Source organism: Thalassophryne amazonica, chromosome 13, assembly GCF_902500255.1.
Source record: "Thalassophryne amazonica chromosome 13, fThaAma1.1, whole genome shotgun sequence".
Lineage (NCBI taxonomy): Eukaryota > Metazoa > Chordata > Actinopteri > Batrachoidiformes > Batrachoididae > Thalassophryne > Thalassophryne amazonica.
In genome coordinates, this window is record NC_047115.1 from 79060287 (window position 1) to 79087248 (window position 26962).

At 39.3% G+C, this 26962-nt stretch overlaps 1 protein-coding gene across 1 annotated transcript in view; it reads right to left on the reverse strand.

Moving 5' to 3' along the window:
* Positions 1–26962, reverse strand: part of LOC117522986 (kinase non-catalytic C-lobe domain-containing protein 1) — a gene marked incomplete at its 5' end in the record, with an annotated part of 118104 nt that overhangs the window by 88829 nt on the left and 2313 nt on the right. The window contains 2 exons of the mRNA XM_034184404.1: positions 1760–1818; positions 14651–14851. Of these exons, the coding sequence (XP_034040295.1) occupies positions 1760–1818; positions 14651–14851 (260 nt within the window). The remainder of the gene's footprint in view (positions 1–1759; positions 1819–14650; positions 14852–26962) is intronic.

Below are 26962 nucleotides of genomic sequence, written 5' to 3' on the forward strand. Positions count from 1 at the left end.
AGTTCAAGTTCAGGGCCACCAGGGCTCTTCCTTGAGCTGGATCCACATCTAAGCGATCGGGGGAGATGGGCCATATACAGGGAGGTGACCAAGAACTCAATGGTCACTCTGTCAGAGCTCCAGCATTCCTTCGTGGAGATAGGAGAACCATCCAGAAGGACAACCATCTCTACCACAATCCACCAATCAGGCCTGTATAGTGGAGTGACCAGACAGAAGCCACTCCTTAGCAAAAGGCACATGGCAGCCCACATGGAATTTGTCAAAAGGCAGCCGAAGGACTCTCAAACCATGAGAAACAAAACTATCTGGTCTGGTAAAACAAAGATTGAACTCTTTAGCATGAATGCCAGGTGTTATGTTTGGAGGAAACCAGGCACCGCTCATCACCTAGCCAGTACCATCCATACAGTGAAATGTGGTGGTGCCAGCATCATGCAATGGGGATATTTTGCAGCGGTAAGAAATGGGAGACTAGTTAAGATTGTGGGAAAGATGAATGCAGCAATGTACAGAAAGATCCTGGTTGAAAACCTGCTGCAGAGTGCTCTTGACCTCACACTGGGGCAACAGTTCATCTTTCAGCAGGACAGTGACCCTAAGCACACAGTCAAGACAGCAAAGGAGTACATATACAGAGATAGGACAACTCTGTGAATGTCCTTGAATGGCACCAGCCGGAGCCCAGACCTAAGTCCAATTGAACATCTCTGGAGAGATTTGAAAATGGCTGTGCACCAACGCTCCCCTTCCAGCCTGATGGAGCTTTAGAGGTGCTGAAAAGATGATTGGGCAAAACTGCCCAAAGATAGGTCCACCAAGCTAGTACCAGGGTATTCAAGAAGTCTTGAAGCTGCAATTGCTGCCAAATGTGTATCAACAATGTACAAATGTGTGAATAATTGTGTACATGCAATTTCTTAGTTTTATTTATGTATTTATTATTATTATTATTATTATATTATTATTATTATTATTATTAACACATTTGCAAAAACAAACAGACAAAAACAAACAAACAAACTTTAAAAATAAACTTTTTTCATGTTGCCATTATGGGGTGTTGTGAGTAGAATTTTGAGGAAAAAAAATGTATATACTCCATTTTGGAATAAGGCTGCAACATAAGAAAATGCAGAAAAAGCGAAGCACTGTAAATACTTTCCGGATGCACTGTATATAGCCACACTTTTAATTTAAGTTTGATGATTATTCTGCCTTTGTTGGACATAAATCAACGTCAGTGTTGTCTTATGGTGTAACAGAAAATTTGGCATGAATTTTCATCAACTATAATATATTTATTTTGGTTATAATAGACTCGGCATATATTGTCACCTTCAACAATTTATATGCGGTGATAATACATGCCATATGACAAGAGTGAACATGGATGCTCTGCTGTGTTTCTTTCCTTATAAAACCATTTTTCAATGGAGGTTTCCTTGCATACAAAGCAGTCATTAAAGGTAATTATAATACTCAAATACTCGATTGCTAGTAACGCTTGTTCACTTTTTTTTTAACAACCACATTCTTATTCAACCATATCTGAGTATCATCCATCTATCACACCTTTAGATCTGATGCCAGAAGACTGCCATTAGCATGGCATCCCTCAACAACTTCAGAAAGATTTGCATAACTGTGACTGTTTGATATAATAACAGCACAACAAGCACAACATAAGTACTTGTCAGAAAAATAAGATGTGTCATTATTGGCAAACAGTACAGAAAGGGCTCATGTAAAACCTCACCTCAAATGTGGTGCCTGTGTTGTCAAATTCAGGTGGCACAAAGGAGCCTTCTGGATCATCTGAAAAAAAAAAAAATAATAATAATAATAATCACCATAAAATGTGAACTGGTGATATCTACATATTCTTCATTGCCATAAGAAAGCAAAGCATTTGCTGTTTTCTGTGAAAGCCCATAAAACTCTTGGAGCTACATTGTATGGTGAGGATGCTTCTGAGATATGGAAACTGAACTACCCGTTCAAGTGTGTGTGTTTGAGATAAAATATTGAAATCTGGGAGGGTTGATGTTGGGGCTACCTATGCAAGTATTTGGTCTTCCTGACTTCAAGCTTGTCCTGTTGGTGTTCCAACAGGACAAGCTGTTTTGAGGTGACACTGAAGAATTTGGAGGTAGCCCTCCTTCTTCATTATTCAATCCACTTTTTGCAATGCACCGGTACCAATGGCAGCAAAATAGCCCCCGAGCTTGATGCTTCCACCACCATCCTTTACAGCTGGTGCAATGATCTTAGGTTTGAAAGAGTCATCTTTACTCCTCCAAACATTGTTATTGTGGCCAATTGTAGCTCAGTCTTTGTCTTGTCTGACCAGCAGACATTGTTCAGAAGGCATTTGGCATGTCCATGTGAGCAGATGCAAATTTCTGTTTAGGTTTTGGAGGAAGAGCTTCATTCTTGGTTGACACCATCTGAGTCCACGGTGATGTAAAACTCACTTCACTGTGGACAGTGACACTGGTGATCCAGCAGTTTCCAGGCCTGAGCCTTGGTGGTTCCTGAGTTGTTTCTGAAAATCTTAACCAATTTCTTATCACCTAAGGGTGACAGTTCAACCCAAACTCATGCCATTTTGTGATGGCATCCGAAAAGTAAATTGATCTATGGTTTGTGATACTGTCAGGAAAAGCACCTCATTTTTGTCACAGGAGCACAAATTCCTTTTGTGATGGGACCACAAAATGTGGGGTGATGGGGGGGGGGGGGGGTTCTGAGGGGCAGGGGTTATGGTTAGACTTGGGGAATGGGTAGGGTTGGAAAAAGTAAAATAAAAACACTGCGTCATGAAAATGTGACACATTTTGTGATGGAAGCATGAAAAAAATGTGTGAGACTTTGCTGGACAACTTGGGTCTTCTTCCACACCTCAGTAAAGTGGTGACACATCCAATTAACTTGTATTTACAACTGGTTGAACTGACAATCTTGAAAATGCAGTTGTTTAGAAATGGCTCCAAGAGACCTTCCCAACTTGTGTAAATCTACCAGTGTTTCTTCGTAGATCTTTAATGAGTTCCTTGGACTTCTCCATTGTTCTGAGTATTGGTCAGTCCAATGAGTTCTGTCAACACATCCTTTTTGTGCTGGCAAAGAACAGTTACCAGTTGTATTTAATTATGATCACTAACGAGGAGTTAAAAGACCTTGGCCTTGTCACATTAAATGATGCCGTGCAACTTTCAGGTGGCCGAGATAAGTAATGTCTCAACAAGGAAGGAGGAGGATGATGCGATGTGCAATCCAATAAGGATGTAGATCCAGCTATGCTGTAGTGACCTTGAGTGGTAAAAAACAACAGTGGAGTGTGGACTGTGGATCCTGCATCAGCATAATATTTTTGAGATGCCCTTTGGGTGGGGTCACTCAGCTAGACATCAGCACGTCACGGAGACATGGCCTTTCCAGCAAGTCCCAGAGCACGTCCATTGGATACCTAGGACAGGAGAACAGTGGAGTTGATTCTGCAAGGACATCAACTGGCAAATGGCTGAGTGCATTGTTCACACTCCACTTTTCTTTTTTTCCTCCATGAAGCCACACTAGCCTTGTTTTATTAGTATTGTTATTTATTATATATTATTTATATGTCTATTGATGATTTACTTATTATTAGGGGGGAAGGAGCCTGAGCTTGTGTGGCAGGTTGAGAGATACTGACTAGAAATACTCGGGCTCACCTCCACACAGAGCTTGGGCTCTGGTACCCAACTCCTGGAGAGGGGCTGGATGCTCCACTTTTCTGGCATTGCCCAAGGGGAGAGGCGGAGAGCTGGGGTCGCATTGCTTATTGCTCCCCAGCTCAGTCACCATGGTTGGAGTTCACTCCGGTGAACGAGAGGGTCGCGTCCCTAACAATTTCGGGTCGAGGACAGGTCTCTCACTGTTGTCTCGGCCTACGGGCCGAGTGGCAGTGCAGAGTACCCGACCTTCTTGGAGTCCCTGGGAGGGGTATTAGATAGCACTCCGACTGGGGACTCCATTGTTCTCCTGGGGGATTTCAATGCCCACGTGGGGCGGCGACAGTGAGACCTGGAGGGGGGTGATTAATTTGTCCCCCAGCAAGCTCCACTTCTTGTTTCAATTATCAACCTCCAAGCAACAGTATAGTACTTGTAATTTTTCTCCATGAATTCCAGGTCATTCCAGCATCATTTTAGCAACTCCTTCTTGTAACATTGGTCATATTTGCAGACATTTCAGATAGAAATTCCCATGTTGGTCCATGATCGAAATGTAATCAGCATGCTCACTGCAAAAAACTAAAACAGCACCCATGTATTTCCTTTTAACCAAGGAAATACGGTGCCCACTTTCCTCGAAATGGGGAGTGTCAGTGTTGAACTTAATTTCATACCTCCTTAATTCATCCAGACTACTCTGTCCGGTACACACAAGGGGTTTTTAATGGAAATGCATTGTGATTAATGCAACAATTTGTCCGATTGTGAGTGAAAATCCTGTTATACAAAAGCCTTTATATACAGTGTTTATTACATGGAAAACCAGTGGTGGGCACAATCAGCTAATCCAATAGCAGATAATATCGAAGCTAATGTTTTTGCTATGGATTAGCTTTTCAGATAAATTTTTAAACCATCATCGGACCCATTATCTTCCGATAAATTTTAGTTCAGATAACTTTAGTCCGACAACATTTTTTTTTTTTTTTCTGGTAAAGTTTAACACATAAAAACATGTGTAAACCCTAAAATCAAACATTTTAGTCCATTTGTTGTGTGTTTATCACCACGGATCAGATTGGCTGCCTGTCACTTGCTGATGACCATCATTAAGTGTAAAATGTGATTGGCCGGTCGATGCAGGGAGCATTGTGGATAGTGTAATTGAGGTTCACTTTGGACGTTACAGTGACTTGTCCACTCGACACAAAAACAAAACATACTAATTTTAACATTATTTTATTTTATTTCTTTGTGGCTGTAATTTAACTGCCAAGACTCGGTGGGGAGAGGAGCTCTCATGGCACAGCTGTGTGTACAGAGGGTGGGACTATTCTTCACGTTTTGAAATTGTTTTGCATTTAAAAAAAGGACACTTTATGTGGATTATTTATTCAGATGAATCCCACTGAAACTAACAGGTAAGAATTTATATTTACTACATGTATTTTACCCTGCCAATCAATACAGTAATGGATGTATTTCAGTTGTTTAAGCCGCAGGGTTCAAAGCATGTGAAAAAAGCAGCAGCTTTTAGCTCGTAAAATACCAAGATAAACTGACTTCTAATACTTTTACTGCTTTTGAAAGATGATGACAGTGTTTGGAATTTTATTTTTTTTATTAATTCTTTTTTCGTGTGTTTGTGTTTGTGATCCTTGAATTTACCCAGCAGTTCTTGCTGCAGTTAAAGTGAAACTGGTTTATCAGAAGCTGACAATGTAATCTGACTGTGGCCTTGTCCAAATCAATACTAATAGTTATCGGTTATCGGTAATAAAGATAACTTTTTTTAGCAGTTTATCGGTTTATCGTTATAAAAACTTTTCAGTTATCTGATTAATGGTTATCGAAGCTAACGTTTTGGTTAGCTGTGCCCACCACTGTGGAAAACCATACAAAAGCATTGGGACTTTTGCTTCTGTCCAGTGAGTGCAAATATCCGGTTTATACGATGACGGTTTATGAGAGTTTTACTGTATTATTAAAGGTGCCATATTGTGCAAAACAATTTTCATCAATTTTTATATTTTCATGCTTAATACCAAGAAAGTCCCATAGCTAGACATTCCACTGCAGTAAATATAATTTACACTTAATTTAAACATAAGATCATTTTAGACTTCTGTGACATATGTAAGACAAATACTTTCACACTTCCAAATGCTATAATTCATGTCATACAATAAAAAGAAACCCTCACCCCACCCCACAACTTCAAGTCTGAGAGCATGTAGTCCACCACACTATGGAACAGTGTTGGGTTTCAGATGGCAAATATCCAGACAGACATCCTGTCCATCACTATCTCTCAAAAATAACCATCCATGTGCCACAACCAGATGAAAAGTGGACATCCCCTAGGCCTTCTCCAGCCACTGAGGTGCTCAACATGGAGGCACCTGCGTTTTGGATCGTAACCTGAGAAATGCATCATAACACCAATATGTAGTTTCTTCACAATGCAAGTGACACTCCAAGTGTCTGAGTCTCCTTATATAACCATTCATTTGACAGAAAGTCATTGCATTTTGTACTCAGCAATTATCAAGAAAGACCAAGTACATAAGACAGCTAGTCATTGAATTAGGTCACTGGTTAGCATTACTGAGTCACATACAATAAGAAAGTAAGCACAATGACCCTAATGACTTAATCCTTCATTCTCCTACAACAATGTTGGTGTAGCCAAAATCCTCTGTCCAGTGACCTAATGAGCCAATAAGTTATTCCAAGACATCCCTTGATCTCAATGGCTAAGGGCCAGCAACATGAATGTCACTGCCAAGATAAAGGAATGCCCATCTAAGTTTGAGACTTTCACTACATACAGAAACTGAGGCTCAGGCCAACAATTCAGTGAAAACTTAGATTTTACTCATGATCTGGAACAATGATAAACCCAGATGCTCCTGCATTGTTGTGGTACTACCATGGCAAGCAAGGTATGCCTTGCAGATTTTGCATTGCACTTTTTTCTCTTTAATTTGGTTAAAATGTTCCCAAATTGTTGAGCTTCATTGCCAGCTAGCCATGATATTGTTTTGGCATAACTTTTCTGGTGACATCACAGCTGACCCAGATCTCCACTACTGAGTATGTTCGTCAAGGACAGAAAGGCAGCGGAACATACAGCAGCAGCTTTGAGAGAAAAACAAAGCTTAAAAATAAACGATGACCATTGATTATTAAATTAGTCACTGACAATTTCGATAGTCTACGTAATCATGACTAATCGTGGCAGCCCTAATTTGAAACAACATGCTATTATCAAATTCTGTGGACATTGATTAGGGCCCATTCACACATAGTATGAATAAGTACAAATCAGGGCGAATCATGGTGGAACAGCTCATATGAACAAATAACGAAAACAGGCGTGAACAAACCCGCTGCGACAGTGTCGCGCACGCGACCATGTAGTGCAAGCAGGAACACATTGCAAGCAGCTGGGATGTGGTTGCACCAATCCTGCCGCTAAAATAAAAACCAGCTCTGTAATTAGTGAACATCACTGGGTATCACTGGGTTGATATCAATGATATAAATAATAAATAAAATACACAACCCCATGGTTAAATAACCGTTGGTTGATTAAAAAATAAATTACACTCATGGGATTCAAATCTGCAATTTACAAAGCTCTGATTACCAGATGGAATCTTTACCACTGTGCTGCAATGACTGTCTTATAACAGGAGCGTGAAATGGCTACAATCAACAAGCAGATAAATGTATTTTTAAAATAAGAGAGAAAAGCACCATGATAACTGACCAATCTGCATTTGTTAGGGTGCATTTCTGCTGATACATGACTGAAAGTGGAGTATTTGTCACACTGTTGGCTTGTCATATAGTCCTGCACCACTCACAGGACATGTTGGCCAGACACACATGCGGGCCCGGCCCAACCCGCGTGCCCTGTCAGACAGACGTGACATTCAGATTGCCTGCTGAGTGTCCACATGAACTGGCGGTCCATTTCTCCAGCCTGTTGCAAAAGCGATATATGTTTTTATGTATTTCCACGTGAGGACATCAAGCACAAACACGCACGTGTCCGTCAAAAAAAGGTGTGTGTTCTGCAGCTGTGAAGGTCCACGACCAGAGATGTTTCAACAGCTGTTGGCAGCCAGCCACACCCCCGTCCATTCAGCGAACAGACCAAGGTTCACTCTGTGATCAGATGAGAGGTGCCTCACCTGTGGGGGGGTAGGGGGGGGGACCACATGCACACCATGTGTTGGGTGAGTGCGCAAAACACAAGCACATGTATTGTGGGGGGAGCCGACACACTGGCACGCCACATGTGTACTTAGCAACTTCACAGTCATGGGGGGTACTTAATCAAATTTCACTGCCAGCTCGAAACTAATTGTCTGCTAACTGTTTTTGTGCTGACAGCGTGAATGGCCGCATATTTCCTAAAAGCCAAGCAAACGGTGTAGATGTTCGTGTGTGTCACCTGGAATCTGGCTGATATCTGTTGCGAGAGGGAACGAATGCGCTCTCACATGGCACACGCTGTCTTTCAGCTGCTGGTGTGTGCAAATAGTTGTAGTAACAGGTGTACGAGGCGTTGGAGGCAGCTACGATTTTGCATATATTGTATATGATTCTTGCTTCATGCACAATTCATGCACAATTCGACCGCATTCGTACTATGTGTGAAGGGGTCTTTAGTAAATGAGTGTTACCATATTTATTTCCTCATGAATGACAAAATTTAATGACAATTCTGTTAAAGTGCGCTTCATGCTGTTGAAAATTACACTGTTGGGAATAGAAAACACTGACACTGTTAAATATTTAACTGTTAGTACAATGTTAACTCTGGAAGTTGTGGAGTCAAATAAACATGGAAAAAGAGCAGTTTTTTTGGGGTGATGGGGTGGGGGTGGGGTGGTTGGTGGTTGTGGTATTGTTTGACTCCTGTGAGTTAAATGTACAGGTATACTCATAAATGTGAAAGGAAAAAGGATGCTGTCTGTGTGCATGTGCATGTAAGCAGCAGATTGAGAGCATGCGAGTTGAAAGCTGCCTGACTAAGTAAGCCATTGCCACAACAACCACCTTCCTGGCAGCTCAAACACTGCAGATCGAATCAGTGTTTTTCAGTTTCTGTCATTGGGAGATCAAGCACTGATTACATGTGTGTGTGTGTGTGTGTGTGTGTGTGTGTGTGTGTGTGTGTGTGTGTGTGTGTGTGTGTGTGTGTGTGTGTGTGTGTGTGTGTGTGTGTGTGTGTGTGTAAAATGATGCACTAGAGTTTGTGTGCATGTGACAGTTATGTGACAGAATGAAAGAAAAGAGGGATGAAAGGTAAACAGTAAATCTGAGAAAAGAATGACCGGTTGACCGGTGAGGCAACTAAAAGTAGTCAGCTATAAGCAGGCGGCATGCTGGCAGCTAGCAGCTTAGCATAAGTAACAGGACCGAGCTTATTAACCATTATGGGGCCAAAAAAGAGTGGCACAGAGACATCAGAGTCAAACATAAGATCAGTCCCTTTAAGCATAAGTCCAACCATTGAAAAGGAGCTAGAGGATATTAAGAAGTCTCTGAACTTTATAACACTGGACATGCAATACATATCGAACCAACAAAAAACAATTATAGACTTAATGGCCCAAGTGAATGAACTGAAACAGCAAAATATGGAGAAAGACGTGAAGATTAAAACTCTTGAAAATAGAGTATCAGAGCTTGAACAATATTCCAGGATAAACGATCTTATGGTTACAGGCCTTGACATCAAACCAAGAACTTATGCAAGAGCAGTAACCAACGAAGAGGAGCCTACTGACAAAGACCTGGAATCAATGGAGCAGCAGGTGGTCACCTTCTTTGCTACCAAAGGAATTACAATGAACACGCAGGATATAGAGGCATGTCATCTGTTGCCCCGAAAAGACAAACAATAAAAATCAGCAATAATAGTAAGGTTTGTTAACAGGAAACATAAGATAACCATATTAAAGCAGGGAAAGAAACTTAAAGGGACCAAGGTATACATAAACGATCATCTGACCAAAAAAAATGCAGATATAGCTAGAAAAGCCGTCTACTAAAGAAACAAAACAAAATCCAAGGAACATGGACCTCTAACTGCAGAGTTTACATAAAACTATTAGGTACACCAGAAGAAGCTAAGGTACTATGCATCAAAGAAGAACATGAACTGAACAAATACAATTGAAAAATTAAATATAAATAAAAAATCTAGATAGTTTTACCTTCAATTCAAAATGACAAATTAAACATTAACAATTCCCTGCCTATAGAGGACAATGAAAGTACAAAACCAAGAAATGCAATTTAAAACTTTTGAATGTAGTGAATCTAAAATGCAACATGTTATAGATGAAGTTGACCCGGATATAAACTTTTATAATGACATAAATGATGACTGCATGTATTATCAAGACCAGCAAATACCAACTCAGAATAAACCTAATGAGATGTTGTCAATTGTCCACTTCAATAGTCGCAGCCTTCATGCAAATTTTGAAAAGATAAAAGATTACTTGAACCAATTGGGTACTTTGTTTAATGTATTAGCAATTTCAGAAACTTGGATAAAAAATGATGAAACAAACAACTTTATGTTAGAAGATTATGAGATGTTTGCACAGAGCAGAAACAAAAAAATGGAGGTGGTGTGGCATTATATGTGGATAAAAACTTACATGCAAAACAGATTGACAACATGACATTGGCTATTGATGATATTATGGAGTGTATAACAATTGAATTGATAATGGAAAACAGAAAAAAATATATTGATTACAGATTGTGTTTACAGATCTCCTGGATCAAGTATTGAAATGTTTACGGAACTAATGCATAACTTGTATACAAAAATGGAACATAAAGATGTTTTTATATGTGGGGATTTTAACATAGATTTATTTGTACACATAAGCCTACGGAAAATTTTATAGACACTATGTATAGCTTGTCATTCCATCCAAAAATAACTACACTGCACAGAGTTCATCACTAATTGATAATATTTTCACTAACATATTAAACAATGACATTTCCAGTGGCATATTAATAAATGATATAAGTGACCACTTACCAGTATTTTTAACTATGAAAATAAGTTATAACTATAGGAAAGCCAAGAAAAATATTAAGATTACTAATTTCATAAGAGTAAAAACAAATGAATCAATAATGATATTCAAACAAAGTCTATTAAAACAAGACTGGAAAGTAATATTAGATGAAACTGAGGTTAACTCGGCTTATAACACTTTTTTGAATAGATTTTTGACTCTCTATGATCAATGTTGCCCTGTGAAATCAATCCAAATCAAACAACAAGCTAAAACCAACCCATGGATGACAAGCAGTTTAATTAATGCCTGTAAAAAGAAAAACTTGCTATACAGGGTATTTATTAAAGAAAGAACAATCGAAACAGAAAATAAATATAAAATATATAAAAATAAGTTGACATGTGTATTAAGAAATTGTAAAAAGATGTATTATAAAACACAACTAGAACAAAACAAGGGAAATATTAAGGGTCTCTGGAATGTAATAAATAGTGTCATCAGGAAAAAGGAGAACTGTAGTACCTTGCCGGACTATTTCATTGACAGTGATAAAAAGATCTATAACAATGAAGAGCTAGTAAATGCATTTAATCATTATTTTGTCAATATAGGGCCAGAATTGGCAGCTGAAATAAAAATGCCATATTCAGCCTCAGAAATAGGTGCTGAACAAGTAAACTCAAATTCATTCTTTCTATCAGCAACAGACGAAATGGAAATAATAAACACTGTTAATGAATTGAAGGCAAAAAAAATCAGTAGATTGCAATAAGTTGGACACTACAATAATTAAACAAGTCATTAATGAAATTGCAAAACCTCTAAGTCATATCTATAACTTATCTTTTATTAATGGAGAGTTTCCAAGTCAAATGAAGATTGCCAAAATTACACCTATATATAAAAGTGGAGATAAGTATCTATTCTCAAATTATAGACCTATATCTGTGTTATCTCAATTCTCAAAAATTTTAGAAAAACTATATACAGTTCGGTTAGATCATTACATTGAAAAGTTCAAGATATTAAATGATAACCGGTATGGTTTCAGAAAAAAATAGATCAACAACTTTAGCTTTAATTGATTTAGTGGAAGAAATAACAAATAATATTGATAAAAAGAAACATACAATGGCGATCTTCATTGACTTAAAAAGGCGTTTGATACTATTAACCACAACATATTATTACGTAAATTGGAAAAAATTGGCATAAGGGGTATTGCACTAAATTGGCTCCAATCTTATTTAAACAACAGGCAACAATATGTACAAATAGGAGAATATAAATCTTTGTTTAAACAGATACATTGTGGAGTTCCATAAGGGTCCGTTTTAGGACCTAAACTTTTTTTAATTTATATTAATGACTTGCAATTCATCTCTGAAAAACTGAAATTTATCCTCTTTGCTGATGACACAACGATAGTATGTTCTGGGGAAAACCTGGAACAACTTGTGATCGAAATGCAAATAGAAATTATTCAATTAAAAAATTGGTTTGATAGTAATAAATTGTCACTTAATATTTCAAAGACAAAATTAATGCTCTTTGGAAACCAATACAGGACATGTTCACATCTTCAAACTCCAGACATCTCCACGTCACTACATATTCAGTCCCTGATTGGTCATCGCGGCGCGACAAGACGAAAAAGTTCAAAATCACTTCACTTGCGTCGCTTCACTCGCGTCGCGCTGCGCGGTTTGGCGCCAAAACGTGTCCTTACATAGGGATTACATGGCAACCTGTGGCTGCAGTCGCTCGTGTCACACCCGGTGTGAACGCGCTAGGGACCACTGAGGAATTTGTAATCTATCCGGATTTGGTGTGACTACAATACATGTCCAGTTTATTTTCAGTGTGGCGCACAGCGTTGTTCGCAAGCCCCCCCCCCGCCCTTCTTTTTTTTCTGCACCGGAGCAACCCATCCTCTGCGCTCCGGGACCTCCCACTTTACAAATTAAGCACTGCACGTCACCCACATGAGCTCTGCTCCACATGATGTGGTGTCTGTCCTGCGGCACGACATCTACAAGACACGCGTGTTGGGCAGGACATGCACGTAGGGCTGGCTGGACACACCGCCAGCAGATGTGGTCATGATAAGAGTGCCCTGCTTCTCATTCATGTTATTTCATGACTGTACATCTGTGACCATGGGTCATCTACAGAGGAACAGACAGATCATACTTGTATTGTCTACTTGATAAGAGGGATTCAATAAAATGCGGTGTTTTTATATGGTGTGTGGATTTATTTTTTTTAATACGTCAATGTCCTTCTTGATGTGAGGCATTTTCATGCAGCTTTTACAGGACAGTGATGGTAGCTCAGTGGTAAAGTTTCTGGTTTGCAATGATATCTTTTGGAAAGTGCAGGTTCAAATCCCGTGGGTGGCATGTATTTTTCTTAATTTTTTATTTATGTTTTGTCTTCACAGCAGCTTCGCGATGTCACACATGCTGCAGCTGCTTGCACTGTGTTCCCACATGCACGAACCCATTGCAGCGGCATCATTCACACCTGCCTGTCGGCTTGATGTTTGAAGGGGCTATGTGGGGCCCTAAACTTTGCTTTGCATTGAAGACAGACTGTCATTTTGAAACTTTTTTATTCTATCAGCTTCTTGTTAGTTGTCACAACATCAGTTCATCCATCTCAATCTCACCCTGTCCTCTTCATCTTCTTCTGTTATACCAGATCGCAGCATGCAACGGTAACCCTAACACCAGCCACAAGCAAAACATAGATGACTGTTTGATGTGGAAGTGAAGGGAAGGCCACAGTCCTTCACTCCCACAGAAAAATGATGCCGCTGTCAAAAAACACCTCACCCTACCCTTTGTGTAATAGGGTGGCTCAAAATCCTCACATCATGATGGAAAGGAGCACTGATCAAGTGTAAAAATTGAATGAATTTGGAGTGAAAGTGTGTTATTCTACCACACTCTTCATTACTTTGAACATTTGATGCTAAGTATCAAGTCAGGCTTATTTCCTCTGCTTTAATAATGACATTCCATTTTGGTGTTCATTTATGTGGCTTAATTCCTGTTCAAATAAGCATCGGTTCACATGCTCCTGTGTTCTCACTCCAGTGCCAGAAAGTCTTTCCCCATGCACGTCTTTGGATACTTTTCTTCTGTGCCATTGTGTTTTTCTAGAATTTTCATCTGCTTCTTTTGTTACTTCTGGCTGGTCTGAATGTTGCTTGTGTTTTGACCTTCTGCCTGTGTTTTTGGTTTGCCTCTGTGATCCCTCATGGAGACTGCTGCCCTGTGGACTCCTTTCCACATGTTTGCTGACATCAGCCTGCTTTTTGACCATGATTAAAACGTTTTTAACCACCTGATGTCGATGGACACATGGGGGCATCTCACTCTGTTTTTTGTCATGTTTCTATTAAAAGATTACTGATAAAATGTCAGAGACGTCGTTAGACTACTTCCTGATACTACAAACGGTCTGTTTTAAAATAGTAGGGGGTGGGAAGACCACACAGCCAATCCTAGAACCTAGAGAATGTCCCGTGGGTCTGTACAAATTTTGTACAGACCTGAGGGCTGAAATCAAGGTGTTGGACAAAGATAAGGCTCTTTTTTCACTTTCATGGGCATGCATACTCGTAGGTTACATTCTATAACTGTGCTTGTGGAAAACCTCATGTTGATGTTATGGCACAGATTACAATGTTACGGCTTCAGAGATGTAAGGGACAACCGATGTATGTCAAAGTTTGTGCCTCAGTTCACTGTGGACCTTCTCCTGGAGTCTCTAAGGATTTTAAAGGGATTTGACTGAAAGTATTAAATATGCACAGATTTATGTAATTATGTTCATTTATCTGTGCTGTAGTCTCACCACTGAGCTGCTCCATGAAGCAAACATTCCCATGTGCGTTGAAGGCCAGAGTGTCGGGTGTGATACACAGCGTGTGGAAGAGGTGGGAGGGTCTGATGCTCTGCAGGGCCAGAATGCATTCTGCGCACACTGCCCACACCTCCTCTTCAGACAGGCAATTGTCCCTCAAAGAAAGTATGTCTGCCAGTGACACATTCTCCTGTGGGGACACACATACAGTGCAATCATGTCTAAGTGAGCATAAACACGTATACAACAAGGCATTCAGATTATTGCAGTGCCTCACTGTCACCACCTACAATTATTTGGCTTCACTTGACAATATTATTTGATGCCCTGATGTTAGATGTCTGATATGAGGGGTGAATAAAAGCTTTTGAGCCAGATCAAGAAGAAACCACAACTGAATTGATTCAATGCTTTATTTTTCAGCATAATCCCCATGTAAATCCACACACTTTTTCCAGTGTCACTGCAGTGCCTTAATACTGTTCTCACAGACGGTGTTTTCCTAGAGAACCATGCCCTACTTTTTCTAGGTCAGGCTCAAAACTTATTTTAGATGATGGGCTGTGATTTGGCCTTCAAATGACCTGTGTGAGACAGTGTTGGGTCAGTACTTGAGAAAATACATGTACTTGGGCTCAAGTACATTTTGCAGAATGCCAAAAGTACTTATACTTGGACCAAGTACTTTTTAAAAGTACTTGTACACAGGTACTTTTAAATGCACTTGACCCAACTCTGGTGTGAAAGGACCACTCATTTAGTTTATCCACCAAGTTTATTTGAATCTCATCTCCATTTTCCATATGAAGTGCACACTTTTCAGGACATGGTTTGGAAGTACTTCAAACAAATTCAGATTGCATTATAACTAATCCAAAATCAGATTTTGTATTTAGTAACTGATTACACTTCAAAGTATGCATACTCAACTCTGCGTGTAACTTTCCCAACTCTGCTTGTGACACAAGCTGCAATTTTTTTTTTTTTTCTCATCAGTAGCAAGGACATTTGGTGCATAAACACTTTAATTTCAGTGGACTGGCTGCGCACCCACATGAACACAGTGCAGCATCTGTGAGCTACTGCTGCCAGATGTGGTTTCAGTATAGTCACTATACAGATTTCATCCACCTTTTAAACACAGACCAACACAAAAATATGAATGGGGGTGGGGGGGTGGTTGTACTTTTAGTAAGTCACAGCTACCTGTTAGTTTTACACTGGCGATTTTACTGTGTAATTGACAAATTAGTTTCAGACTTTCCTCTGGTAGGTGAACTCAAACAACTTGTTTTCTAACCTTACCCTCTCCAATATGCTATCACTGTGTCCTCACTGAAAGACATCCCAGCAGGCACACAAATTTTGATTTGATTTTTGATTTGTTTATTTAGCACAAAATAAAACTCATACAAAAATAATGAATATACATAAAGCAATAAAAGAGAGAGAGAGAGAGAGAGAGAGAGAGAGAGAGAGAGAGAGAGAGAGAGAGAGAGAGAGAGAGAGAGAGAGAAAATACAATATAAGTAATGTGCAAGGGAGTGATGGAAGCCAAAAAGGCTCATAGAGAAACCACTCCCAAACAAAGCAAACATAACAACAGAATCACACCATTTTATCCAGATTATAACAATTCATTGTAAATACTCCTGCAGGATCTTTGCTTTTAGTCCACTTATATATGTATATAAGGTGATAGATGGATTTGCAAGATGTACCGTATCATTCCAAGATTTAACACCAATATCATCAAGAGCTCTGAAAACAAACGTACAGGTCAATAAGATATTTATATGGAAGATATTTAAGAGCTGCAATTTAAAAAACAGAGGTGTACTTGGAGCACAAGGTTTTGAACGAGTAGCTATTCAAACATATTTTTGTGTAGAATAAATATTTTGCTTATATAAGTTGCTCTAAGTGTTATTTACGTGAAATTCATGTAACCCATGCACATGACAATTACGTAATTTTTTGGTAGAATATCTTAGTTGAATTTATGTGTTTATTGTGATGTCATTACGTGTTTTATGTATGTTGAATATACGTGTTGAAAAACATGTAGTTTTCACATAAAATGAACCCAACGTATATTTGATCTCATTTTATTTTACAGGTATACACTGAAAACTGAATTCAGTTTAGATAATAAAACAGTATGGGAGCATGTTTGTTTTCAAATAATTGCAAAAAGTAAAGAATTGTCAATCAATACATTCCTAACACAAGTACATACAGCTATTTGAAAAATACACTCAATGAGTTACTGTTAAATACACATGCCAAAAAATTAGGTGTTGAGTGAACTATAGCTCTAAATTTTTAAATACAAGTTTATTGTAAACATATTTCTTTTCAGGGTAAATAATCATGAGTAAACAATCTTCTTATTCTTCTTCGACATTCAGTGGCGGACAGCACCATCTTAAGGTGCATTTACCGCCACCTACTGGGCTGGTGAGTGATCACTAAGATTCTACAAAATTCTAGCTTCTAGCAGCCACAGTCATTTGTTTAGATGCATGGGTAATGCTTGCACGCAATGATATGAATTATGCCGATTATTCATCATAACTTTTCAAACTCGTAGAATCTACATTGAAAATACCTGAACACTGTCACGAAAAATTTGTGTTGAGTTTTTGATTTACTCTATACATAAAATTTATGCACACATATCACATGGGGATGCGTACTATCTTATGATGCGTCCTTTCTATGTATATTCATGTACATGTGCCTGCTGGGATAAGAACACTCTTTTCAAGAAACCTTCACTGACTGCAGGACAAGTACTTATATGTGTTTTTGTAACAAACAGGCCTGCTGCAGCTGCAGGAGGTGACTGCACATTATGTACCAAGCATACAGATATCATCCAGCAGAGTGAAGCACAATTACAGGGAAGAAAAGCATCTCTTCAACAGTTGCACCAGCCCCAGAAATAGACAGTGTCCCTAGAGAACACTGCAGAGGAAAGCACGAAGACGCCGTCACCCCCTCAAGTTAAATATGCTGTCCTACATAAGCTTCCCTGTAAGTGCCAAGGTTTTGATGAGGCTGGTAGTGGGAGCTGGATTCTTGAGCCTCTCCACTGTAAGAGCTTCACATTGAATCTAAAACAAACACAAAATTATACCTCTTGCTCTGCTATACTAGTTGTTTGCATGTTTGTGGCAGTAAATGTTTTGTGATGAAATACTAGTATTAACCAACTGCAAAACCTCTGTACACAAAAATGACGAATATGCCAAAAAAATACAACAGCAAAAGACCAGTCATCTCACTTGAAGATGTCACACTAGAATAATTTTCCTTCATGCACATCTTCACATTTGCTACGAGTGTGTGAAGCTTAACTGAAAACCACGAAGCTGTTTAGAAGGATTAGTTGGACTTATTTAGGGTCTGCTCCTTTCTCTTCCCCTGACCAAGACAGTATCTCTGCATCTGGAGTTGGTTCCCTGGTGCCAGACTCTGGCTGCCCACTGCTCCTAGTGGTTGGATTGAGTTGAACAGGGGTGGTGGCCGAGTGGTTAGTACACTTAGTTTCAGTGTGGAAGGTTCCCAGTTCAAACCCCACCCCTGCCACATTTCTCCATTTAATGCAGAGGTGTGCCAGGAAGGGCATCCAGTGTTAAACTTGTACCAATTCAACATGCAGATCCACTTCTGATTTCTTGTGGTGGCCATGAGTGCAAAAGAAGGGAGCAGCCGAAAGGACTTATGGACTTAGAAAGTCCATAAGTATTATGCATTCATTAAATGCAAAATTCCAATTTAGGCCCCCTTGCAGATGCCAGACTGGAATAATTTTCCTTCATGCACATCTTCACGTTTGGTACCATTGTGTGACTTTCATTGAAGTCCATCAAACAGTTTAGGAAGGGTGGCACCTATAACAATCATGGACAGATGGACATCTTGGATATACATTTCTCCAAATGATAGTCGTTTGTGTCTTGGTGTAGCCTTGTTCATGTATATAATCACAGTGTGCAGAATTAGCAATAAATATCATTAAAACTAAAAGAACCCACAGGTATCAGCTTGTGATGAAAAACCTGACTGGGTTAAATGCATTTTACGGAACCAGTGCTGACTTTTATCACAAAGTAGTACAGGTACAGATGTATATCAGCAGTGTGAACAATGTCAACGTTGTGTTTTTAATTGCTTTTGTTTTTGCTAGTACAGTTTCCATTGGTAATCAGTATTGTTGTCCTACATCATGCTTGTTTAATATTGAACATACTCAGCAGTGGTGGGCACAGTTCAGATAATCCGATAACAGATAATTATCTTAGATAATGTTTTCATTATTGGATTATCTTTTTAGATAACTTTAAAAACCATTATCGGACTAATTATCTTCCGATAAGTAGAGAAGCTTGAATCTTCGACTGGACTGGGTTGCTTGGCGTGAGGACGTTTCGCTTCAAATCACAGAAGCTTCCTCAGCTAAAATTCTTGCTCTGGTATCTTCCGATAAGTTTTTGTTCGATAACTTTTAGACCGATAACATAGTAGACATACAGTACGTTCACGATAGGACAAATGCATTTCAGACACTCTGTTCAGGCTCCACGGACAACAGCATTAAACTCTAGTGCCTAAAACTCTCGTGAATATATTCTCTGGGTTTATAGACGTTATTGTATTTGCGTTTGTTAAATTCCATGCATCTTAAATGTAGCAGACATGGATTATCTGGAATTTTGTTTTGGCAAGTTTTCACGGTCTCTACTGCCATCTACTGGCCAGTAGTGTTCATGGCAGTTCATGGCAGTATTCGTCCAGAAGCTGGGCAGACACTGTATGATATTTTTAATCACTGTACTCGGTTTTAGTTCAAACTGTACCACAGATCCGCAAGGTGTAAAAGTTCAGAGCATACAATTTATGTTCTTACACACACTGTACATTAAAAAAACACGTCAGATTTGTGTTTCCAGAAGCAAAACATACGTTTTTTTTTTCAAACTTAATTTACAAAAACTCTCGATGGGAGACATTATGTTATGTGGGCCGCTGAAGAGGAGGTACTGCTGGCCCACCACCACCAGAGGGCGCCCTGCTTGGAGTGCAGGCTCCAAGCACGAGAGGGCGCCAGACCCAGAAGAAGTGACAGCTGTCACTCATCGCACCAGCTGTCACTCATCTACACCACTATATAAGCCGGACTGCAACTCCACCTCCCCGCCGAGAAATCAACTACCGAGAGGTAATTTTCTTGCTGACTCGAAACGTTGAGTAATAATCTGAACTTCTTTTGCAGCCGTTATCCTGTGGTGTTTGCCTTATCTGTGGGATTGGCGTTTGGTGTGATCAGCGACGGCTTCGCCTCACACCCCAAACCAAGATAAGTGGTTAAACAGGAGCTGCACGAGTGTGTGATTGGAGGTGGAGGTGTGATTGGAGGTGGAGGTGCTCCCTCCTAACTGAGTGCAGACTGTGGATTACTGAGTGTGCGACTTCACACTCATCCATCCTGTCTTGTTTTCTGCCAGCAGTACCAGGGTCGACAGCCGAAGACAGAGGCCACCTGACGAGACTCGGGACTTGGCGGCTCCGGTGTTCTTCAGGCCGTTGGTGGTGGAAGCCGTGTGGGACGCAGCTCATCTCTCGTCAGGGGTCTTCTATCTTCGAGCCTGCCCACACGTCACCTGGTGTTAATTGACTATATATATTTTGTGTGTTTAGTTGTGTGTTGTCACAACATTAAATTGTTACTTATTGGCTTATTCATTGTCCGTTCCTTTGCGCCCCCTGTTGTGGGTCCGTGCTACGACACCTTCCCAACACATTAAAGTTTAAAAACAAAACAAAACAACAACAACAACAACAAAAACATTACAAGACAGGTCTGCAGTGTTTGCACATGCACAGTGTGAGCGTTTGGATGCTTGTAGCTCTTCAGCAGCAGGATATCCTCACGACGGCCGACAAGAATAATATCAAACACGTTTGATTTTCATTCGACCATACAATCGGCGATAAGGAGGTGGTCGTGAGATGTTAAACGCAGCTTGTTACTCCACGTACACTACACGATGCAGGACGCGCGATTAACCTGAAACTCAGTCCAAAAAATTCTCCCACAAATGAAAATTCATCTGAAAAAGGGCCAAAACTCGCACAGTGTAAAGCCAACATTTATGTGTCAAGACAATATTGAGTGCACATTTTACAATATAATAAAATGTGTGCACAATTAAAACATGCGCACAACATCATAAAACGTACACACAACATCATAAAACGTGTGCACAGCACAATATAATAAAATGAGCATGAAACGCACATGCTCTCCACATGCAAAACATTTTGCAATGACACTTCCAGGGCTCCGTAAAAATGCCTGTTTTTACAAAAAAATTGAATATTTTATAACAGCACATTTATCTGTAAACACCAACACACGACACACATCACATTAATGTGTTGGTTTACATAATGAATGACTGAACCAATCAGTGTTTAGCAGAGGCACATTTTACCCAGAATCCTTTGCGATCTGTCTGTGTTTGTTACAAAACCTCAGAATTAGTACATTATTCAATATTAAAAGATATATGTCATATTTTAACTTTGTATAAATGACAGAATTGACATTAATGGAGTAATTCTATCGGTATTAATGTTATTTATGAATCAAAACCATAAGTAAGTATGGCTTTATTTTCCAAGACCTCCACCTGACCGGAACATTGTGATTGAGTAGAAAGCTGGGTTTTTTTTGTGTGCGTGCGTGCGTGCGTGCGTGCGTGCGTGCGTGCGTGCGTGCGAGCGTGCGTGCGTGCGTGCGCGCTCAGCTGTGCTTGAAGCCATGTAGTTTACAAGAGTTTCCAGCAGGGAGCAAGATCTTCAAAGACAGAAGCGCAGGCTCATTGTTTGGGTTTGTTGTAGCTTTTGATGCTACTACAACCCCTGGCAAAAATTATGGAATCACCGGTCTCAGAGGATGTTCATTCAGTTGTTTAATTTTGTAGAAAAAAAGCAGATCACAGACATGACACAAAACTAAAGTCATTTCAAATGGCAACTTTCTGGCTTTAAGAAACACTATAAGAAATCAAGAAAAAAAGATTGTGGCAGTCAGTAACGGTTACTTTTTTAGACCAAGCAGAGGAAAAAAATATGGAATCACTCAATTCTGAGGAAAAAATTATGGAATCACCCTGTAAATTTTCATCCCCCAAATTAACACCTGCATCAAATCAGATCTGCTCATTGACATTGACCCTATGCCATGACATTGACCCTATGTGTCTTTTTGCAAGGAATGTTTTTTGCAGTTTTTGCTCTATGGCAAGATGCATTATCATCTTGAAAAATGATTTCATCCTCCCAAACATCCTTTCAATTGTCCAAAATATCAACATAAACTTGTGCATTTATTGATGATGTAATGACAGCCATCTCCCCAGTGCCTTTACCTGACATGCAGCCCCATATCATCAATGACTGTGGAAATTTACATGTTCTCTTCAGGCAGTCATCTTTATAAATCTCATTTGAAAGGCACCAAACAAAAGTTCCAGCATCATCACCTTGCCCAATGCAGATTCAAGATTCATCACTGAATATGACTTTCATCCAGTCATCCACAGTCCACAATTGCTTTTCCTTAGCCCATTGTAACCTTGTTTTTTTTCTGTTTAGGTGTTAATGATGCCTTTCGTTTAGCTTTTCTGTATGTAAATCCCATTTCCTTTAGGCGGTTTCTTACAGTTCGGTCACAGACGTTGACTCCAGTTTCCTCCCATTCGTTCCTCATTTGTTTTGTTGTACATTTTTCAATTTTTGAGACATATTGCTTTAAGTTTTCTGTCTTGACGCTTTGATGTCTTCCTTGGTCTACCAGTATGTTTGCCTTTAACAACCTTCCCATGTTGTTTGTATTTGGTCCAGAGTTTAGACACAGCTGACTGTGAACAACCAACATCTTTTGCAACATTGCGTGATGATTTACCCTCTTTTAAGAGTTTGATAATCCTCTCCTTTGTTTCAGTTGACATCTCTCGTGTTGGAGTCATGATTCATGTCAGTCCACTTGGTGCAACAGCTCTCCAAGGTGTGTTCACTCCTTTTTAGATGCAGACTAACGAGCAGATCTGATATGATGCAGGTGTTAGTTTTGGGGATGAAAATTTACAGGGTGATTCCATAATTTTTTCCTCAGAATTGAGTGATTCCATATTTTTTTCCTCTGCTTGGTCTAAAAAAGTAACCGTTACTGACTGCCACAATCTTTTTTTCTTGATTTCTTATAGTGTTTCTTAAAGCAAGAAAGTTGCCATTTGAAATGACTTTAGTTTTGTGTCATGTCTGTGATCTGCTTTTTTTCTACAAAATTAAACAACTGAATGAACATCCTCTGAGGCCGGTGATTCCATAATTTTTGCCAGGGGTTGTAGAAGCGATCGTGGTGTTAAAACTCAAATTCACTTTATTAGTAGTTGCAAATGTACCAGAGACAATACTGGAATTTATCGGTTATCTATAACTTCTGATAGATTTTTGGGTGGTTTTTAATTTTTGGTTATCTGTGCCCACCACTGATACTCAGTGAAAAATAGTAGAGATGAGATGTTGCTGCTTTATATCACAATTAGCATACATCCAAGTATTTCCATGGAAGCTTGTTTTGTTTGTTTGTTTTTAGTTTTGTCTAGTCTACTCAATTTCTATCAATTTGGAGTAGCTGACTGATGTAAACTGTGACCCAGACCTGGATAGTGAATGAATGACTGAATTAATGATGTACATGGCATAACCTGAGTTGCTATAGTAAATGTTGCTATTTCTTCTATTTGTTTGCCTTCCCATATTCAGCTCCATCTGTTTTCACTCACAAAAACAGAGATATACTGTAAGTTGGCCAAAAATTGTGCTGGATCTATTCCCATAAGAATTACAATTCTCAGCTTCATCATTATGTCTTCAAGCCAGAACACTGATTTGTCAACTACAAAATCAATCATTATATGGACTACATCCCCATTTCTACTTTTTACTTGAGAGATGGAGGGATGGACAGGGTAATACAGTAGTGTTCAGAATAATAGTAGTGCTATGTGACTAAAAAGATTAATCCAGGTTTTGAGTATGTTTCTTATTGTTACATGGGAATCAAGGTACCAGTAGATTCAGGAGATTCTCACAAATTCCACAAGACCAAGCATTCAAAACCAGTCCCAGCAGAAGACTGCCCCTCCCCAAGCTTGGTTCTGCTGGAAGTTTCTTCCTGTTAAAAGGGAGTTTTTCCTTCTCACTGTCGCCAAGTGCTTGCTCATAGGGGGTCGTTTTGACCCATTGGGGTTTTTCTGTAATTATTGTATGGCTTTTGCCTTACAATATAAAGCGCCTTGGGGCAACTGTTTGTTGTGATTTGGCGCTATATAAATAAAATTGATTTGATTTGATTCATGATATGCACACTCTTAAGGCTATGAAATTGGGCTATTAGTAAAAAAAAGTAGAAAAAGGGGGTGTACACAATAATAGTAGCATCTGCTGTTGATGCTATGAACTCAAAACTATTATGTTCAAACTGCTTTTTTAGCAATCCTGTGAATCACTAAACTAGTATTTAGTTGCATAACCACAGTTTTCAACCCCACCCACAGGGTAGGGTTTGAACTGGGAACTTTCCGGACTGAAACCAAGTGCACTAACCACTTGGGCACCACCCCTAGTGTATTACATATGTCATTTAGTATATTCTGTTATTCATAATATTCATACTGTATCTGTTATTTCATATATTCATCTTTCCACACATCAATTTTCACACATATTATATCTGTTTTTCACTATATTTGCCATTTTGTTTTATTCATCTTTGTTTTTAAGTGGAGACAGTGGCAAGAGAATTTCATTATTTCATTATTACTTTTACAAGGTGTAATGACATCTTGGAGTTAGACCAATTTAACATGAGTGCAAAGGTCTCAAATTTAGACCAGATGTCATCACCACATCCTTACAGAAACTATGTTGGATATGTACAAAGTACTTGTCAAAAATATGTAAATTTGTTTATGTCCGTATTCATTGTGAGAATAGACTCAATGAATAGTTCCCCTGAATGGGCTTGTCACAGAACCCCAAGAGCACAGACATGCACTCCAGTGACATGTATAACACTAACCAAAAGGAACAATGATGAGGTTATTTAACAAGAGATACATATTTTTCTGTAAAATGTAGATTAAAAACAACACCAACTTTACACAATATCACCCCTTCTAAGTTACCTCCAAATCTGTGTCATATTATTGATTTTTCATCCCCATTTCCATCCCATTTCAAAACTGAGAGAATTAGGCTTTGATTTTTTTTTTTTTTTTTAATTGGCCAAAATTTACAGTAGTGTTCAGAATAATAGTAGTGCTATGTGACTAAAAAGATTAATCCGGTTTTGAGTATATTTCGTATTGTTACATGGGAAACAAGCTACCAGTAGATTCAGTAGATTCTCGCAAATCCAATAAGACCAAGTATTCATGATATGCACACTCTTAAGGCTATGAAATTGGGCTATTAATAAAAAAAGTAGAAAAGGGGGTGTTCACAATAATAGTAGCATCTGCTGTTGACGCTACAAACTCAAAACTATTATGTTCAAACTGCTTTTTTAGCAATCATGTGAATCACTAAACTAGTATTTAGTTGTATAACCACAGTTTTTCATGACTTCTTCACATCTGCGAGGCATGGAGTCAACCAACTTGTGGCACCTTTCAGCTGTTATTCCACTCCAAGATTCTTTAACAACATCCCACAATTCAAAATCAAATCAAAACAATTTTATTTATATAGCGCCAAATCACAACAAACAGTTGCCCCAAGGCGCTTTATATTGTAAGGCAAAACCCATACAATAATTACGTAAAAACCCCAACGGTCAAAACGACCCCCTGTGAGCAAGCACTTGGCAACAGTGGGAAGGAAAAACTCCCTTTTAACAGGAAGAAACCTCCAGCAGAACCAAGTTCAGGGAGGGGCAGTCTTCTGCTGGGACTGGTTGGGGCTGAGGGAGAGAACCAGGAAAAAGACATGCTGTGGAGGGGAGCAGAGATCAATCACTAATGATTAAATGCAGAGTGGTGCATACAGAACAAAAAGAGAAAGAAACACTCAGTGCATCATGGGAACCCCCCAGCAGTCTACGTCTATAGCAGCATAACTAAGGGATGGCTCAGGGTCACCTGATCCAGCCCTAACTATAAGCTTTAGCAAAAAAGAAAGTTTTAAGCCTAATCTTAAAAGTACAGAGGGTGTCTGTCTCCCTGATCTGAATTGGGAGCTGGTTCCAGAGGAGAGGAGCCTGAAAGCTGAAGGCTCTGCCTCCCATTCTACTCTTACAAACCCTAGAAACTACAAGTAAGCCTGCAGTCTGAGAGCGAAGCGCTCTATTGGGGTGATATGGTACTATGAGGTCCCTAAGATAAGCTGGGACCTGATTATTCAAAACCTTATAAGTAAGAAGAATAATTTTAAATTCTATTCTAGAATTAACAGGAAGCCAATGAAGAGGGGCCAATATGGGTGAGATATGCTCTCTCCTTCTAGTCCCTGCCAGCCCTCTAGCTGCAGCATTTTGAATTAACTGAAGGCTTTTCAGGGAACTTTTAGGACAACCTGATAATTATGAATTACAATAGTCCAGCCTAGAGGAAATAAATGCATGAATTAGTTTTTCAGCATCACTCTGAGACAAGACCTTTCTAGTTTTAGAGATATTGCGCAAATGCAAAAAAGCAGTCCTACATATTTGTTTAATATGCGCATTGAAGGACATATCCTCATCAAAAATGACTCCAAGATTTCTCACAGTATTACTAGAGGTCAGGGTAATGCCATCCAGAGTAAGGATCTGGTTAGACACCATGTTTCTAAGATTTGTGGGGCCAAGTACAATAACTTCAGTTTTATCTGAGTTTAAAAGCAGGAAATTAGAGGTCATCCATGTCTTTATGTCTGTAAGACAGTCCTGCAGTTTAGCTAATTTGTGTGTGTCCTCTGGCTTCATGGATAGATAAAGCTGGGTATCATCTGCGTAACAATGAAAATTTAAGCAATGCCGTCTAATAATACTGCCTAAGGGAAACATGTATAAAGTGAACAAAATTGGTCCTAGCACAGAACCTTGTGGAACTCCATAATTAACCTTAGTCTGTGAAGAAGATTCCCCATTTACATGAACAAATTGTAATCTATTAGATAAATATGATTCAAACCACTGCAGCGCAGTGCCTTTAATACCTATGTCATGCTCTAATCTCTGTAATA